This window comes from Hoplias malabaricus, chromosome 10, assembly GCF_029633855.1.
Source record: "Hoplias malabaricus isolate fHopMal1 chromosome 10, fHopMal1.hap1, whole genome shotgun sequence".
Lineage (NCBI taxonomy): Eukaryota > Metazoa > Chordata > Actinopteri > Characiformes > Erythrinidae > Hoplias > Hoplias malabaricus.
Window position 1 is genome coordinate 35,126,671 of NC_089809.1, and position 17,157 is coordinate 35,143,827.

The window sequence follows — 17,157 nt, forward strand, 5'->3', positions numbered from 1 at the left end:
ACATTTTGTTCTGTCTTTTAGTCTGAAATGAATAATAAAGAATTCATATCATAAATGTCTATTCACTTGTTTTTTTGTCATTCATTTTCTATTTCAAAATCATCAACATCTTACAATTACCTTTTAATTTTGAGCATATGAATATACCCACCACCTTGCGGCCAATAATTCCGGGTAGGCTCCGGACCCATCGCTTGTCCCTGCACTGGACAAGCGTTTACAGACAATGAATGAATGAATGATGAATATTCCCACCATAATCCTATGAATGAGATCATCTGAGCAGAACTGGTTGGGCCAGTCTCCGCTTGGCTATGACTGAGCTCATCTCTGCTTAGATTGAGCCAAACCTGGCTAAGACTGAGCTCAGCTCGGCTGTGGCAGAGCTGGAACCAGTTTTGATAGAACTGCCAAAAAAGAAAAAAAGAAACTGATATAAATTGATTGAAGAGAAAATGGGACTCAGGATTCATTGAGATTCAGTCTCTGGCCTATTCAATCTGTACACTAGGTGGCATCAAGTGTCAAATATGAACTCTTTTTCAAGGCCATGTTTCCAGGATCCTACAGGATTCTAATGGAGGCCTAACCCAGCACAGTCCTAGTGCATCTCTATCCTCTGAACTGTGTGACAGAGATACAATATACACATCCTGTGATCCTTACATTTATAAACTGGGATCTATTCTTCATTAATCTTGTGGTCTGTTTATCACAGAATCAGTAGATAAATAGACCCCGAACCAAACCAATTAAGCCTCACCTTTTTGTGGAAGCCCAGATAACAAAACTGAAGCTCTTTTATTTTGGACATATTATGAGAAGGACCCATTTTTTGAACAAGACAGTCATGCTTGGAAGTTGAAATTAAAAGAGGATGGCCAGTAACAAGATGGAGGGATTCAATAAAAGAATTAACGAATGAGTTATTAAATGAGTTATTAAGAAGCCTGAAGACACAACCAGGAGACAGGATGTTCTGGAGAAACACTGTCCATCTGGTCACCAGTAGTCTGAATTGTCTTGACAGCACTTAATAAAATAATACAATTTCTGTTGGTTTCTGATTATATCAAGGCAATAATGTTGTTATTGTTATGTTTTCCTTGTCAGATGATATCACAGTGTTAAGGATCCTAATCGTTTAAAAGTTACGTCTGGTCTGTGTCTGATTCTGGTTGCAAAATCCTTGTGCGTCTGATCAAAGATGTGTCACCCAAATAGCCAGCCCAAGATATACCAGCAGGTTTTTTCCCCCACTTGGCAAACATAGAAAAACTATATATGAGTGCTTTCAGGATCAGTGATGTGACAAGGATGGGTTAAATAATATCCAGATTTGGGCACAAATATTTCACATCTGCTTTATGTCCCAGATTTGGCCCTGAATGATAGCGTTGACTCAAAATGAGTGTAGGCCTCAACTCAGCCACAAGCCCACCTTATATCGACCGGATGTCTTGTGTGTTGTGGAACAAATAACAACATTTAGCAGTTTGATAACTGAGACATAATGCCAAACACGAGGCAGATTTGACCCAATGTTTCTTCTGTTTGGGTAGGACGTATCAAATACAAAACATATGGGCCTATGTTGAAAAACCTGACCTGGATAAATGGTTACAGACAATGGATGAATTTATAAATGAATATGGACCTATAGCTAGTTCATGTTCAAACCAATTGGACCCCATTAATGTGTGTGAACAAGAAATAGACTTTTTAGCATGGTACGCCACCGTTTTATATGACTTGTATATCATCTGCATTTCACATCCGTGAGTAAATATGCAGTGCGATGATTTGTAGATCAGCGATTCCGCGCATATCCTCGTACAAGTGCGCCTGAACAGCCACGGGAACACCAGCGAGAGACGACACAACGTCACGTGATGTGAGTGGAGTAGGTAGGTGCTGTATTAGTTAACCATATAAAAACTAACATATTTGTACATTTAGAATGTGAAATGGCCGCTGAAGTCCTGTTTTACCCCTCGGACTGGAATAAATACCGCTGAGTGTGAACTGTGACATGGGGACGGTTCGCACAAACACAGCTGCGGTTCTCCCGCAGTGACTCAGTGTCTTTAGCCAAACAAAGCTAACAATTCAGCTAGGCTTGGAATTCCCCGGTGAGCTAACGTTGGAGACTGCTGTAGTTTCGTTTTCTCTGCAGTGTGTGTATGCCTGTTATTCTTCCGTAATTCAGAGAGAAGAATGGACGAACAACACATTGAGGCGAAGCTCATTTCGCTGCTCAGAAATGACAGCATACACTTGTGGAGCCAGCCTTTCACCACAGACACCAGTGAACCCGGACTAGAGCACATGCAGGTAAACAAACACAACACCGGCTCCATCATGCTCTGTCACTGTGATTTCAGCTACAGGGAACTTACAGGGAATGATCTTTTACGAGGGCCATTTATGTCCTTCTCATGTCACACTGACAAATATGTGTTATTAAAAAAAAAGACATTTCAAAGTGACCTTTTGTGCTGCATTGTGTACAGAAAACTTTATTGTACTTCTGGGGGGTCTACAAAGACGAAATTCTCATTTAGACAGATAATATTATTAAAGGGGACCCAACAGGAAAAGAGCCAAGAGGCATTCCTCCTGGACAATGTTCAATATTCAACAATTTATCGAGAATGTAATATGTGGCTGCCTTGTGGTTTGGTTTCCCGGCCGGCTATTACAAAACACTTACACTTTACTGTGAAAGAGCTATAACCATGAAATATTTTTGCATTAATGCGTGAATTCCATTGAACAACACCCTTCTTCATGAGCCATCCCTTGGGATATAGGTTATAAAATCGTAGAATTTATTTGTGTCCCTCAAAATTCTTTCAGCATTTTACGCTAGGGTGACCAGACGTCCTCTTTTACCCGGACATGTCCTCTTTTTTAGACTTAAAAAAATGTCCGGGCGGAATTTCACAAACGTCCGGGATTTTGTTTTTCTAGAGCTTACATAGAACTTCGAGAAGATTCGTTCACAAACTAGTCCCGCCCTCCCCTACACCGATTGGTTCGCTTGAGTGAGAAGGGGGCGTGGTGAAGTAGCCTAAAATCTTCTGATTGCACGGTCTGACTTGTAGAGCTGAGCTACGGTTATTGGTCGATAACCTTCTCTGTAAACATTTAATTGGTCAGTCTGCACGTCAGTAGTCCTTGTTTACGTCAGGCAAAGCTCATGTACCTACCCTCATCTCGAGTACCTATGCTTATGAATTTAAAAAGAAATTCCCATGTTTTCCCATGTGTAGCAAATAAAGGTGTAAAGGACCTAAAAGCACACTAAAAGTTCATCTAAGCATACAACGGCAGCGAGGGGCGAGAGCTCACCCCCCCCTCTGAGTTTTCTAGAATATTCCATACTTAATATGTTCAAAGGGAATTTTGTTCACCCAGAGTTATCCCAGGACAATGGGAAGAACAAAAATGCAGTTATTCGTAATTCTTTATTTACAAATATGCTGTGATAATGTTACACAGACGCTTTTTTTTACTGTTTGAAAGGAAATAGTTGTAAAAGTTAGATGGAAGTTAGCCATCAGAAAGTCCTCATTGTTTTCCTACCATTGACATACATTCTAGATAACCACATTTGATTTATTTTCAAACTGTATACTGAATAGAAATTCAAGCCTTGTACTGTGACCCCTGTACTTAAATTGTAACTTTATGTATATTCTTGAGATTGTATAACATGTTTTTGAATGCCAAAATGTAGCTTTGTTTTAGATTAAATTGTGAATATGAAAACAAATGGAAAAAAGTTTTCAAGTTACGCAGGCTAAATGATTCCAGATTGTGGAATATCTAACTGTGAAAGACTTCTGGCATAAGCCCAGATTCCAAAGAATTTGAGACTTGCAACTTGTCAATAAAGACAAAATGCAGTGATATATCAATAATAAACATTTTTTGCAACATGATACTTGCGGCTAATTCAAATGAGCTCACAGATTGTTCTTCAAAACAAACAACGATTTTTCTTAGTTTTAACATTTGAAATATTGCCTTTTGTCCTCTTTTCAGTTAAATTAATTGCATATTGTTTTTATTGACATTTTGAACAGTGTCCCAACTTTTCTGGAAATGGGATTTGTGGTTTTTGCAGTATCTTTCTGTCCATTTTTCTAGGGGCTTGCTGTTAAATACTCCCAGATGATTGGATTTCCTCTGAAAGATGTGGAGGTTGCTCTGGAGGAAATAAGATCACAAGCTTTAAATAAAGCGAAGCGAAATAAAACCTACAGTGAGACAAATGTTGCAACACTAGAACTCTACCTGCCTAAAGCTCAGATAAAGGTAAAAGACATAAAATAATGGTAATGTTTGTTGTTAATGGATAAATGAATGAACAAATATAAAGTGGTCAGCCATACATTATGGCCATTTCTTTGTTTCTGCACTCACTGTCCATTCTCTCAACTCCACTGACCACGCAGGAGCACTTACTAATTACACACTGTCGTTCATCTGTTGCTGTGCATACTGTGTTTATCCCCTTTCATCCTGTTCTTCAATGGTCAGGACCCCAACAGGATCACCACAGAGCAAGTATGATATGGCTCTGGCTTTATGCTCCTGTGTGGCCAGTGGACATGAAAGAATGAAGAGTGAATGTGTATAAGTAGTTTAATTATTTTGTATATCCCATGTGTCTCTGCAGGATGGTAAAAAGAAACACTGCTTAGAAACTAAGCTGGATATTTACACTCAGGATCTGATGAACAAGTAAGTGTATTGTATTTTTCAATTTACAAATATTACTGTGGTTACAGTAGCAGTTTTTAATATCTAATAAGAACACATGTATATCTGTTTTCTTCAAGGATCACAGGAGAATTTGATCTGAAAAATGTAAAGCTAATTTTAAATGGAAGGACACTGTCTCCTGGTATGTATTTTCACCACTGAACAGGTTTTATGTAATATAAAACGTTGAGAGATTTCTTTCATCATTACCAATTCCTCTTCCCTCAGATAAGAAGTTAGATGAACAGAATGTGAAGAACAACAGCAAAATCATGGTACTGAAGGTGAGTGAGCCAGAGGGGAAAAAAGAAATGTTGGAAAGTGAGGAAAAGAAGCGTCTTCAAGATGAAAGTTTGCAGAGGACTCAAAGAGGATTTCAGATTCTTTCAGAGAGAGGTGAGCTCCAATACCTCAGTGTATACCTCGGTAATAAAAATGCTTTGCAAATGTGCAGAGAGACTGTAAAACCCCTTTTTTTTTTTAAAACAAAACATAAATGCTACACCACCATTCAAATTTAGAACCATCTAGCTGTAAGGATGTCTGGAGAATAGCAATACGGTGTGACATACAGTTTATTAACATACAGTGATTCTTTGTGCATTTCAGATGGAAGTGAAGATCCAGCAACAACCCCATTTCTGGAGATAGCAGATCAGAAAGGGAACCCTATCCAGATACCAGCTTCTGAGAAAAAGGTGAACAAATCCTCCCTTAAACTTGCTTTAATGAAAGAAAAATAAATGGGCACCCATAAAATTTCAATTGGCCTCTTATTGAAAAGAAAAACAGTGGTGTGTTCCTCACTACAAATAACTTAATGTAAATCCCATTTCAGCCCTTAGCCGTACCATTAACCCCAACCCATACGTTTTGCTTAGGGGTAGAGGTTTCTTATTGGGATAGAGGAATAGGTCATGGGGATGGGGGGGGGGGCCTATAGGGCCCCCAGGGCATGCTTCACACGAAAGGTGATTAAAGCCTTGAATCATCTGCAAGATGATGGCACAAGCGACCAAAGAATCCCTCAAATATCAGTATTTTCTTCATTAATAAACTATGATAATCATTATCTTAGTTTGACGTAGTTTCAAAGTCCCTTTACTTTGTAACAAGAATAAAACATGACTAATAATTTTCTGATGTTTCTGAATTTCCAGTTTCAACTTAAATGGCCAAGCAATTATGTTCTAGTGCCTGTGGCAGCTGCAAAATTTAAGGTGGAACTTTTGAACAAAAGACACAGAACAAGCAGCTGAATTCAGTTTCATATCACAGAGAGTTAGGAGTGGGTGATAATATAGGATTGTGAAACTATGTTCAAGTCCAGAAGCTTGGATATTGCTGCAGACTGCCAACACAGCATCTTGTAACTCATTCCCAAGGGGCAAGATAACACTTGAAAACAAGAAGTAGTGGTAAAATTATGAAATGGGGATTCTCTTTATTGTTTTAAAAGCTACTAAGTATTTATGACCAGGAAGAATAACTTTATAGGGGTGACTTGAAAGTCCAGTAATCCCCTGTTTTAAATCACTCTCCATTTATTTTTTTTTTAGGCTCTAATATTGGCCATGGGTTTTCATGAAAAAGGCAGAGCCCTAATGAAGAGAAAGGAATATAATGCAGCGCTCTGTCTTCTGCTTTTAGCAGATGAGCAATTTTGGTACATCTTCTTTTAATTGCCTTTTTCAATTGGTACAATGCTCAAATTAATCCTGTTGTACGTAAAAGTTAACAGCTTTTTTGGTTTATGTAGTCAGTGTGGATCAGTGCTCTTGAATACGGTGGATAACTACGCAGTGTTGCAGCTGGATGTAGTGTGGTGCTACCGTGCTCAGGAGGCACTGACTTGCTTGGCTGATGCTAAGCAAAGACTGCAAAAAGCTGAGGACTGCTTCCTGAGGTGCTATGGAGAAGAGAACCAGAGACTAAAGCAAATCAAGGTTTCTATTTTTTTTATTTTTTCAATTATGATAGATTCACTGCCACTTCCGCTATGTGCATATTTGGTGAGAATAAACATGTTTTAAGGTAATAAAGACAGTAATTGTATGGACTTATTTGAGCACTGCCATGCTTTAAACTATTTCTTTGTAAAGGAGATCCATTATGATGTGTATTATAGTTTTTACTGGTAGATAATTTATTAGTTTTATAGGAACACATGTTGGTTGACTATTTCTTGGATCTTGTTGGTTGACTGTTTCTTGGATCTTGCTGGTTGTTAGGTGAACACAGGAGGAGAGGAGGTTCTGTTTCTGAGGCTTTATCTCCTACAAAGTTTGCTGGCCTACCTAGATGGCAATGCTGTTGATGCCGACAAAAAACTCCAAAAGGTATTTGATCAGCCCAGAGAACACCTACTGTGGTACAGCACTGGATAATCGTGAAATACAAACTGGATTCCAAAAAAGTTGGGACACTAAACAAATTGTGAATAAAAACTGAATGCAATGATGTGGAGGTGCCAACATCTAATATTTTATTCAGAATAGAGCACAAATCACAGATCAAAAGTTTAAACTGAGAGAATGTATCATTTTAAGGGAAAAATATGTTGTTTCAAAATTTCATGGCGTCAACAAATCCCAAAAAAGTTGGGACAAGGCCATTTTTTACCACTGTGTGGCATCCCCCCTTCTTCTTACAACACTCAGACGTCTGTGGACAGAGGAGACTAGTTTCTCAAGTTTAGAAATAGGAATGCTCTCCCATTCATGTCTAATACAGGCCTCTAAATGTTCAATCGTCTTGGGCCTTCTTTGTCGCACCTTTCTCTTTATGATGCGCCAAATGTTCTCTATAGGTGAAAGATCTGGACTGCAGGCTGCCATTTCAGTCCCCGGATCCTTCTCCTACGTAGCCATGATGTTGTGATTGCTGCAGAATGTGGTCTGGCATTATCTTGTTGAAAAATGCAGGGTCTTCCCTGAAAGAGATGACGTCTAGATGCATATGTTGTTCTAGAACCTGAACATAGTTCTCTGCATTAATGGTGCCTTTCCAGACATGCAAGCTGCCCATGCCACAAGCACTCATGCAACCCCATACCATCAGTGATGCAGGCTTCTGAACGGAGCGCTGATAACAACTTGGGTTATCCTTGTCCTCTCTGGTCCGGATGACATGGCGTCCCAGTGTTCCATAAAGAACTTCAAATCGTGACTCATCTGACCACAGAGCAGTCTTCCATTTTGCCACACTCCATTTTAAAAGACCCCTGGCCCAGTGCAAACGTCTGAGCTTGTGGAGCTTTCTTAGAAATGGCTTCCTCTTTGCACTGTAGAGTTTCAGCTGGCGACGGCGGATGGCACGGTGGATTGTGTTCACTGACAATGTTTTCTGGAAGTATTCCTGAGCCCATTCTGTTATTTCCTTCACAGTAGCATTCCTGTTTGAGGTGCAGTGACGTTTAAGGGCCCGGAGATCACAAGCATCCAGTAGAGTTTTACAGCCTTGACCCTTACACACAGCAATTGTTCCAGAATCTCTGAATCTTTTGATAATGTTATGCACGGTTGGTGATGATAACTTAAAAGTCTTTGCTATTTTAGTCTCGGTAACACCATTCTGGTATTGCTGCACTATCTTTCTGCGCAACAATGGTGGAATTGGTGATCCTCTTACCATCTTGGCTTTAGAGAGACACTGACATTCTGAGAAGCTCTTTTTATACCCAATCATGTTGTCAATTGACCTAATTAGCGTTAATTGGTCTTCCAGCTGTATGTTATATGCTCAATTTCCTTTTTCCAGCCACTTATTGCTACTTGTCCCAACTTTTTTGGGGATTTGTTGACACTGTGAAATTTTGAATCAAAATATTTTTCCTTTAAAATGTTGCATTTACTCAGATTAAACTTTTGATCTGTCATCTATGTTCTATTATGAATAAATTATTGACATTTGCCATCTCCACATCATTGCATTTAGTTTTTATTCACAATTTGTTTAGTGTCCCAACTTTTTTGGAATCCGGTTTGTACATCCAAAGAGACTTTGTCGATCGTTTATTTCCCTCAGTGCTGTCTGTTCACTCCCCTCTCACCCTGAACCCCTGCTAGGCTGAGGACCTCTACAGTCATTTGTGTCTGGACCCAGAGAAGATGACGCAGCTGATGAGCATGGGCTTCTCAGAGCAGGATACTCGGCTGGGCCTGAGAGCCTGCAGAGGCAATGTGGAGGAAGCGGTCCATCACATCACTCAAAGGAAAACTGTGAGATATAAATTCAGCACACACCACACCACAAATACAGCAAAAATAGTGCGTGTACACGACTGTCCTTTTATTGATTTTGAAATAACCAGGTAAAATAACCCACTATGATCAAGGCATTTACCAAAACAACAGTTGTTAAATATTTTTTTTTTATATTGTTGTTATAGCACAGTACCTAAAATAAAAAGAATTTTAGACAAAGTCTGCTGGGCATTTCAAATATTGAATAAATATTTTAACAACAAGAGTAAAAACTGATAATTACACACACTTTTTTTCCATTAGATTTTCTCTGAAGGCCTCGACGGCTTGGAGGATTCCCCACTGTTTTGACTATTTGACTGATCAAAATTCCTTTTGTAGGAGCGGGAGGAGATAAAAAATAAAGAGAGAGAGAGGAGGAGGCGTCGTCTGGAGGGCATCAACACCCTGGCGGAACTCGGCTACAACAAAAAAGCAGCAGCCAAAGCTCTACACGAGACCAATGGAGATGTGGATGAAGCTTATAGAGTCAGTGATGTCATAAAACTTTGCGCCCTCAGTTTAGCAATCTTGTCATCACACACATTCACCACCTTCACTTCCTCGTCCTTTACACTGAAATATATTTTTTTAGAGTGCATCTTTCTACTGAAGCTGTCACATGTATCAACAACGTTCTTGTTTTTTGTAGCTTCTTCTAGGTTCACAAGGAGCCAGCAGTTTTCAGACACCTCAGCCAGAATTAACACGACAGTACAAAGTAGACCAGGTAGGCACCATCCCAGGGAGAAGGACCCTGTAGAAGCTCATGTTCAGTGATGTCTGCCATATTTCTTAACACCATCTCTGTATTTGTACACTCTTATTTATATACAAACTAATCAGGATGGCTTTCGAAATTCAGTAACGTAGTAATATTCTGAAACTTTTTCATTAAAATAAATTAAAACGAGTGTGTGTTAATATGAAAGACCTTATACATAATTAAGTACAGATATTATTAAAAAGAGTAAAATAGTAAAAGAAGATTTTGTTCTATTTTATTATCTGATACATCTATCAAAGTGTCATTTATTTAAAAAATATAGTATTTCTGAACAGACCCATCATTATTCACAGGGTACATCCCTCATTCTCTGTGTTGATCTGTGTATGTTTTCCAATGTATGGGCTTCTAGATGGTATTCCTGGGTTTCCAGAAGGAGGCAGCAGAAGCAGCTCTGAAACTGGTGGGGGATGATGTTCCTCTGGCCACTCAGATTCTGCTGGATAACCAGGGGCAGCTTCCTCCAGAGTTGCTACCTCCCTCACCGCCATCTTCTTCATCAGAGGAGCCCAGCACCTCAGACTCCACAGGTCAGAAAAAAGCATATAAGCATGACTGAATTATGTAATTTGTTTGACTGCAAACAAAGTAGGTGATGGGTTTTCGCTACTTAAACTCTACTTTATTGGGAACATCTCATCTTCTTTTCTGCTTTTCCATTTCAGGGTCACGGTGGCAATAGTGAACATGTGCCGATAAATATACTTACATCATTATATTCGCAGCAGGTAGTGTCGCAGTCACACAGCCCCAGGGACCTGGAGGTTGTGGGTTCGATTCCCGCTCCAGGTGACTGTCTGTGAGGAGTTGGTGTGTTCTCCCTGTGTTCCTCCGGGTGCTCCGGTTTCCTCCCACAGTCCAAAAACACACGTTGGTAGGTGGATTGGCGACTCAAAATTGTCCGTATGTGTGAGTGTCTGTGTTGCCCTGTGAAGGACTGGCCCCCCTCCAGGGTGTATTCCCGCCTTGCGCCCAATGATTCCAGGTAGGCTCTGGACCCACCGCGACCCTGAACTGGATAAGGGTTACAGATAATAAATGAATGTATTTTGTAACCCATCTTGAACAATCACAAACACACTAGTGCACTAGGGAATGTGAACACACACTCAGCGCTGTGGACAGGGTGTTTGTGGATCCATAAAAAAAATAAACTTAATTTGTCTTAAAATGGCTTAAAGCCACATAAGGTTTTAAAAATGTCATGGACAGTAAATGTTTTTATTTCATTAAAGCTCATGTCATTTTGCAAGTTAGCTCACTGTTTTAACAGCAGAACCAACAGCATTATTCATGGCTCAGATGGGCACTATTTTCAGCTACATTTCCCTCTTGCTTTTAATCAATCAGTGCAAAGCGTGTTTGTTTGAAATGTTGGTCCTTGAGGAAATACAGGAATCACATAATTACAGTGAAGTCAGTAAACATAACATTTGTGTTGTGTGCTTTTTGCCATTTTGCTGTTGTGAAAACGATCCTAATTTTCTCTCCAGGTGGTGCTAAAAAGGTCTTAAGACTTACATTTAATTTCCCCATACCTTCAAACACTGTGTTGAGGCATGGGTACCTTGCTAATGTCTTAAACAATATCAGGAGGTCTGTAGTTCACAGCAGGACTGTAGAAGACCTCATTCTGTGGGACATCAGTGGATGTAGAACAAAAGAGGCTCTATTGGGGCCCATATCAAGACAGTGTCTCTGGCTTTGGTTTACAGAACCGGCTCATGACTTTCTGGAATCCTCCAAGTTCTCAGTGTATTTATGTTCAGAGAAACTGGACATTACAGGGTTAAATATAATTGTTATACTGAACTGATTCAGGGCATGACTGAGAATTGCAACAATCTTGTCTCAGATTAATTTGGGCCCAGATGAATTAACACCTCTTTAATTGCTCAGTTCAGATCCCACACATTTCCTACAGTTATCTCCCCATCATGTGTCTGTGAAACTGGTGTATTCCATGCTTAAAGGAGATCGACTGCTCGTTTATGCCGACCTAGTGCTGATTTAGCTGGTCACTCTGTATGGACAAGTAATCATCGGGGAACATATTTAGAAAAATGTGGTAATGCAAAAGGTCATTTTTGTCACAGAATGTCCCTTTTAAATGATATTTTCTTCTTGTCCTTCTTCTTCTTCTTCTTCTTCTCCTTCTCCTTCTCTTTCTTCTTCTTCTCCTTCTTTCTTCTTCTTCTTCTCCTTCTTTCTTCTTCTTCTTCTCCTTCTCTTTCTTCTTCTCCTTCTCTTTCTTCTTCTTCTCCTTCTTTCTTCTTCTTCTCCTTCTTTCTTCTTCTTCTTCTCCTTCTCTTTCTTCTTCTCCTTCTCTTTCTTCTTCTTCTCCTTCTTTCTTCTTCTTCTCCTTCTTTCTTCTTCTCCTTCTCTTTCTTCTTCTTCTCCTTCTTTCTTCTTCTTCTTCTTCTTCTTCTTCTCCTTCTTCTTTGTCTTCTTTTCTTCTCCTTCTCTACTTCTCCTTTTCTTCTAAATCTCCTTCTCCTTTTCTTCTTCTTCTCCTTCTCTTTCTTCTTCTCCTTCTTTGTCTCCTTTTCTTCTTTTTCTCCTTCTCTTTCTTCTCCTCTTTCTTCTTCTTCTTCTTCACCTTCTTCTTTTTCTTCTTTTCTTCTCCTTCTCTTATTCTCCTTTTCTTCTTCTTCTCCTTCTCTTCTTCTTCTCCTTCTTTGTCTTCTTTTCTTCTCCTTTTCTTCTTCTTCTCCTTCTCTTCTTCTTCTCCTTCTTTGTCTTCTTTTCTTCTCCTTTTCTTCTTCTTCTCCTTCTCTTTCTTCTCCTCTTTCTTCTTCTCTTTCTTCTCCTCCTTCTCCTTCTCCTTCTTGTGGGCAGCTTCAAGCTCGAGTAGCCTGGACGCAGACTTGGTGAATGAGGTTTTGGAAGACATCCCCAGACATGAAGAGGATTACCTGGACGTGACTCTGGAAGAAGAGTGTGAGGTCATTGCCATGTTGAAGTCCTGTCTGGAGAAGAGCTCCACATAATCAACCTGAGAAGAGCAGTGCACATATGCTTCCTTGAGATGGTGTGAGTTCAGTTTAGAATGCAATGTTGTATACAGTTGTCTGTACAGGTCCCTGATCCTGGATCATTAACTGAATGATCAGTAACTGAAGCAATTTCAAAAGTCTGAATTAGAATTTGTATAGTTTAGTTTTCTTCCTGAGTAATTCTAACAGATTGATACAATTGGAAATTTATTTTGTTAAACGTAAAGTTGTACAAAAACGTATTTATACTAATATTAATAAATCCACGATTGTATCAGCGGTGAATACAGGAATTGAGGTTTTTTTTCTTTTCTTTTAGAGTCATTTTGACACATGGCTCTATTCATATAATTTAAATAATTAAAACTCATTATCAGATTTATCTCAAGGGGCACAGGGAGTTAAGACATCAGAGTTTTCATGGAAAAAAGCATACCATCACTTTATCACTTTTTGTTTGACCTTTGTTTTCATTCTACTTTTCATCGGAGGTATCCATTAAAGTTCTGTTTTGCTAGGTTTGTTGACTCTGGTCAGGTTCATGATCAGTTCTGTTCACAGAGCATTTGTTAAACCTTCAATAAATTACAAGCGTTGAGCTCAAACAGCAGTGTTTTAGTTTCATTTCAAATCACAGTTCTTTATAAAATAGATTATTAAGATGAGCCATCAATCTTACTAATAAATGTGTTTTAATCATTTGATAAATGTAGTTAACCCTTCCCATGAACTATACCAACATACTGAAACTTTATTATTATATTTTAGTGGTATTTTTTCTTTAATTAATTGAGAAGTACTCTGGTTGTAATGTAGTATGTAGGTATTGTTTAAGTTTTAGGGTGTAATAAGTTAGATAGGGGCGGCACGGTGGTGCAGCAGGTAGTGTCGCAGTCACACAGCTCCAGAGGCCTGGAGGTTGTGGGTTGATTCCCGCTCCGGGTGACTGTCTGTGAGGAGTGTGGTGTGTTCTCTCTGTGTCTGCGTGGGTTTCCTCCGGGTGCTCCGGTTTCCTCCCACAGTCCAAAAACACACGTTGGTAGGTGGATTGGCGACTCAAAAGTGTCCGTAGGTGTGTGTGTGAGTGAATGTGTGTGTGTGTGTTGCCCTGTGAAGGACTAGCGCCCCCTCCAGGGTGTATTCCCACCCTGCGCCCAATGATTCCAGGTAGGCTCTGGACCCACCGCGACCCTGAACTGGATAAGCGCTTACAGGTAATGGATGAATGAAGTTTGAGATATAAAAAGATGTGTGTGTAACTTTTAATAATATGGATTTATTAGGCTTTGGTTCTAGTCGTCTTATTTTTATGGTCATTATTAGGTGTGTATTTATTGTAATGATATTGTACATGGAAAATATTGCAGTCTATATGGAAAAACCCTGCGAATGTGAAAACGCCGGCAGACTCAGTATATTAACAGACAGAGACATGTTTGATAAAATACTGTCTTTTGTTGTAGAACTTAATTGTTTATTTTACATGATCTGGAAGGGAATAGTCACAGTCTGTAGCTAAAGAGGTATGAATGAAGGGAGAAGGGAACAAAAAAGTGGGATGGAGATTTAGAAGTAGTTGACGACCCTGCGGATGGACTGGATGTTGGGGTTCTGGGCCTGCCACTCGTTGTGGCTGCAGTAGTTTCCTCTCTCCACGATGTACATACGGCCACGGAAGTTAGGCTCCTCGTACATCACCCAGCTTCAGATGAAAAAAACACAAGGTTAGGTTAAAAAAACGGACCAGTACTTAACACAAGACTTAAAACCAGCTGCATGTGTGAAAGAGTAAATGATGGGGACAACATCGGTTGTAAATTTCCTCAGGACATTAACTCCAAATTGTGGTGAGTTGGGATTAGACACTTGAAGAAACACATCAGTAATGCACTAAAATAACTGACGGGCAGAATGTAGTGTGTAGGGTTTTTGAGGAATCAGACTGGGGTCACATGGTGTCTTCTGTAATGACCTTACGTTTTTCAATAGAGTAGATTTGATTGACACCTTCAGTATACGTTTAACGATACATTTTCAAAACAGTATCATTCTTTCATGAGAAAACCAGCCTATAAACTTGATTAAGGTGCAGATTTTCTAAACGTGTTTTGGTGTTGCACTTACGCTCCATCTCCGAACACCCTGACAGAGTTGACACAGCTCCTGCCAAATCCACGGCTCTGCAGGAAGGGGCAGTCATCGCACAGCTCCATGCACTGACCCGCGTAGTTGCAGCCCTCGAACAGCTCAATTCTGTAGTGCTCTCCGTGCTGTGGATGTACAAGTGGGCATTATCACAGTGGTCCTGTTTAAAGTCCTCCGCAACACTGCACATAGTCTGAAAGCTTGTGGAAAGGGGCCGTGTGTTTTGCTAGTTTGGATTGGTTTCGTTTCTTTGTCTTAAAGTACTTGTTTGATCCAAATTAGCAAAGTAAACAGATCATAGCTTTGGGTGTTCGGCCTTCATTTCAGTGATGCTGGTAAAGCCAGTCCAGTTCTCACCATCCTGATAGGCTTGCAGGAGCCCATGTGGTCATTGTGGGAGTTCCAGCGCTGAAACTCGGGGTACTCTCCGCGCTCCAGGATGTACTGCTGACCCTTGAAGTCAGGATGGTCATAACAGATCCAAGCACCACTCTCCACACGGATGGAGTTCACCCTGTTCATGAAGCCACGGTCCTGGAAGTTATCACAGTCTCCATACACCTCCAGCTTCCTTCCAGTGAAGCATCTTCCCTCGTAAAACACTATCTGAGGGAAAGGACGAAACAGAGGCAGAGACGGAAATACAAGAAGATGAGGTGGTAGGATGTCAGGTGCTCAAGTCAAGACTGGACAGTGAAATTGTAAGAATAGTAAGCTATCAATTGCTTTGTGTTCGGTGGAATTGAGGAGAGAAAATGAATAGTGATCTGTCCAACAGGTTGTTTACTTTGCAAAGGCCAAACAGTCCTTCACACCACTGTTTTGGCCTGTAACACTGTGCTGTACGCTCCTGTTCTGTTGAGATAATGACTCCTCAGGATCAGTGAGAACGCAGCGGTTTTCTGTCACTTTTGCTGCAGAGTCAAAATCTCATGGAGAATCCACTCCAGGTCCAAAAGTGGCTTCTCTTCACAGTCAGAAATGGGCTGGTTATAAAACTGAGAACATTTATGAACTCCCTAGAACTCAATGGAAAAACTAAATTGGTGTGTGATAGTTTTACCTCTGAAACAAGTTTCCGACAATAATCTGAAAGGTGAAGTGCCAATCCTCGGAGGAGTCGTCATCCGACTGCTGTTTTAGATTAGATTTACATAATCATTGATTGTGTGTGTGTGTGTGTGTGTATCTGGTTGGCCTAGGTGCTTACCTTTCCAGAATACTGCGACATTTTTCCGCTGGATACGGTCCAACCTGCCCCACACGTAAGAAAGTGTGAGAGTGAAAAAGTTGGACACCCCAATATATATGGGCAGTGGTGTGACGGGTGGTATCGCGATGTTTGGCCAACAAAGAGCACACAATGCCGAGCTTATGGCTTTTGCTTGGTGGACACTTTCCGTTCACTCTTGGCACTGCTGATTCTGGGCTTTGGCTCACCCCATGAGTACAATGGATTTTGCTTTGCTTGACGTTGTGGGGCCATTTTGCATAGGCTACGCTTCTCTTCACAACAGTGGATGGAGAGGTGAGTGTGTAAGAGAGGAGTCCTACTATAGGAGGCTGCACGTGACAGGACCTTTGTGGGGCATTTAATATTTCTTGTGTAACTGTGGCAACCAGGTGGAGGGCAAAATAAAGGCAGACACAAAGAAAAGGAAAAAGGCTCTAATGATCTTGATCTTTCTCCACACCATTGATTCTATGGCTTTTTCGGGTTTTGTTCTGCAGGAGCCAGAGAGACGTCTGAAGAAACTGATATGGACCAAAATAGAAGCTTTATTTATATATATATTATTTCAGTAAAAGGAAATCTTAATGTCAGATGTGTAGATGTGTATTTATTTTCACTTTAATAAAGGAAGTTGAAGTGAACAATGTGTAAGGGATGTGTAATCTGTATAAACGTACTGGACAGATACTGTAACACTGCAGTGTGATCTGAAACTACGCCATCATACCACGTGTGGGGGAGGTGAGGGGCAAACTACCTGCTATGCACTGCATTATGGTGTTGGATTACGCGCTCTGAAAGCAAACACGCTGTATTGATTTTTAGGGCACCTCTATTAGAACAGAAATCCTTCCCATAGCCCATGCCTTTCTCTGAATTCCTCATTTGACAAACAATAGCTGGTTAAAACACCACAATTTTATCTAATGTACTTTAATAATGGACATATTAGGACTAATTGTCATAAGGAGAGATTTG

The 17,157-nt window shown here is 40.2% G+C and overlaps 2 protein-coding genes across 4 annotated transcripts; one reads left to right on the forward strand and one right to left on the reverse strand.

Annotated features, from left to right (window-relative positions):
• The first annotated feature begins 1,797 nt into the window (after positions 1 to 1,797).
• nub1 (negative regulator of ubiquitin-like proteins 1) lies at positions 1,798 to 13,395 on the forward strand. 3 transcript variants are annotated; one of them, XM_066684077.1, is made up of 15 exons: positions 1,798 to 1,907; positions 2,210 to 2,334; positions 4,156 to 4,323; positions 4,688 to 4,752; positions 4,851 to 4,915; positions 5,002 to 5,169; positions 5,383 to 5,471; positions 6,333 to 6,439; positions 6,533 to 6,719; positions 7,005 to 7,112; positions 8,841 to 8,993; positions 9,360 to 9,506; positions 9,670 to 9,747; positions 10,157 to 10,334; positions 12,643 to 13,395. In XM_066684077.1, exons 2-15 carry the CDS (start codon positions 2,218 to 2,220, stop codon positions 12,792 to 12,794), a joined length of 1,782 nt encoding a protein of 593 aa, XP_066540174.1. In that variant the 5' UTR covers positions 1,798 to 1,907; positions 2,210 to 2,217; the 3' UTR covers positions 12,795 to 13,395. The 3 variants fall into 3 exon arrangements, with proteins under 3 accessions (XP_066540174.1, XP_066540175.1, XP_066540176.1); XM_066684078.1 differs by having other exon boundaries at positions 1,874 to 1,894; XM_066684079.1 differs by lacking the exon at positions 1,798 to 1,907 and adding an exon at positions 1,914 to 2,132.
• A 971-nt stretch (positions 13,396 to 14,366) lies between these two features.
• crygn2 (crystallin, gamma N2) lies at positions 14,367 to 16,176 on the reverse strand. The gene is made up of 4 exons (XM_066684144.1): positions 16,156 to 16,176; positions 15,303 to 15,551; positions 14,925 to 15,070; positions 14,367 to 14,502 (listed from the first exon to the last, which is right to left on the reverse strand). The coding sequence occupies exons 1-4, from the start codon at positions 16,174 to 16,176 to the stop codon at positions 14,367 to 14,369; spliced, it is 552 nt and encodes a 183-aa protein (XP_066540241.1).
• Between the last annotated feature and the right edge of the window lie 981 nt (positions 16,177 to 17,157).

Bases quoted from the DNA above. Each gene is read 5' to 3' on its own strand.
- crygn2 (XM_066684144.1), bottom strand. From the start codon at position 16,176: ATGTCGCAGTATTCTGGAAAG. The intron at 15,071-15,302 runs GTGAGAACTGGA...GTACATCCACAG, and splicing joins CCTGCAAGCCTATCAGGATG to CACGGAGAGCACTACAGAAT. The intron at 14,503-14,924 runs GTAAGTGCAACA...TTTCATCTGAAG, and splicing joins AGGGTGTTCGGAGATGGAGC to CTGGGTGATGTACGAGGAGC.
- nub1 (XM_066684077.1), top strand. From the start codon at position 2,218: ATGGACGAACAACACATTGAGGCGAAGCTCATTTCGCTGCTCAGAAAT. The intron at 6,440-6,532 runs GTACATCTTCTT...TGGTTTATGTAG, and splicing joins TTAGCAGATGAGCAATTTTG to TCAGTGTGGATCAGTGCTCT. The intron at 10,335-12,642 runs GTCAGAAAAAAG...TCTTGTGGGCAG, and splicing joins CAGCACCTCAGACTCCACAG to CTTCAAGCTCGAGTAGCCTG.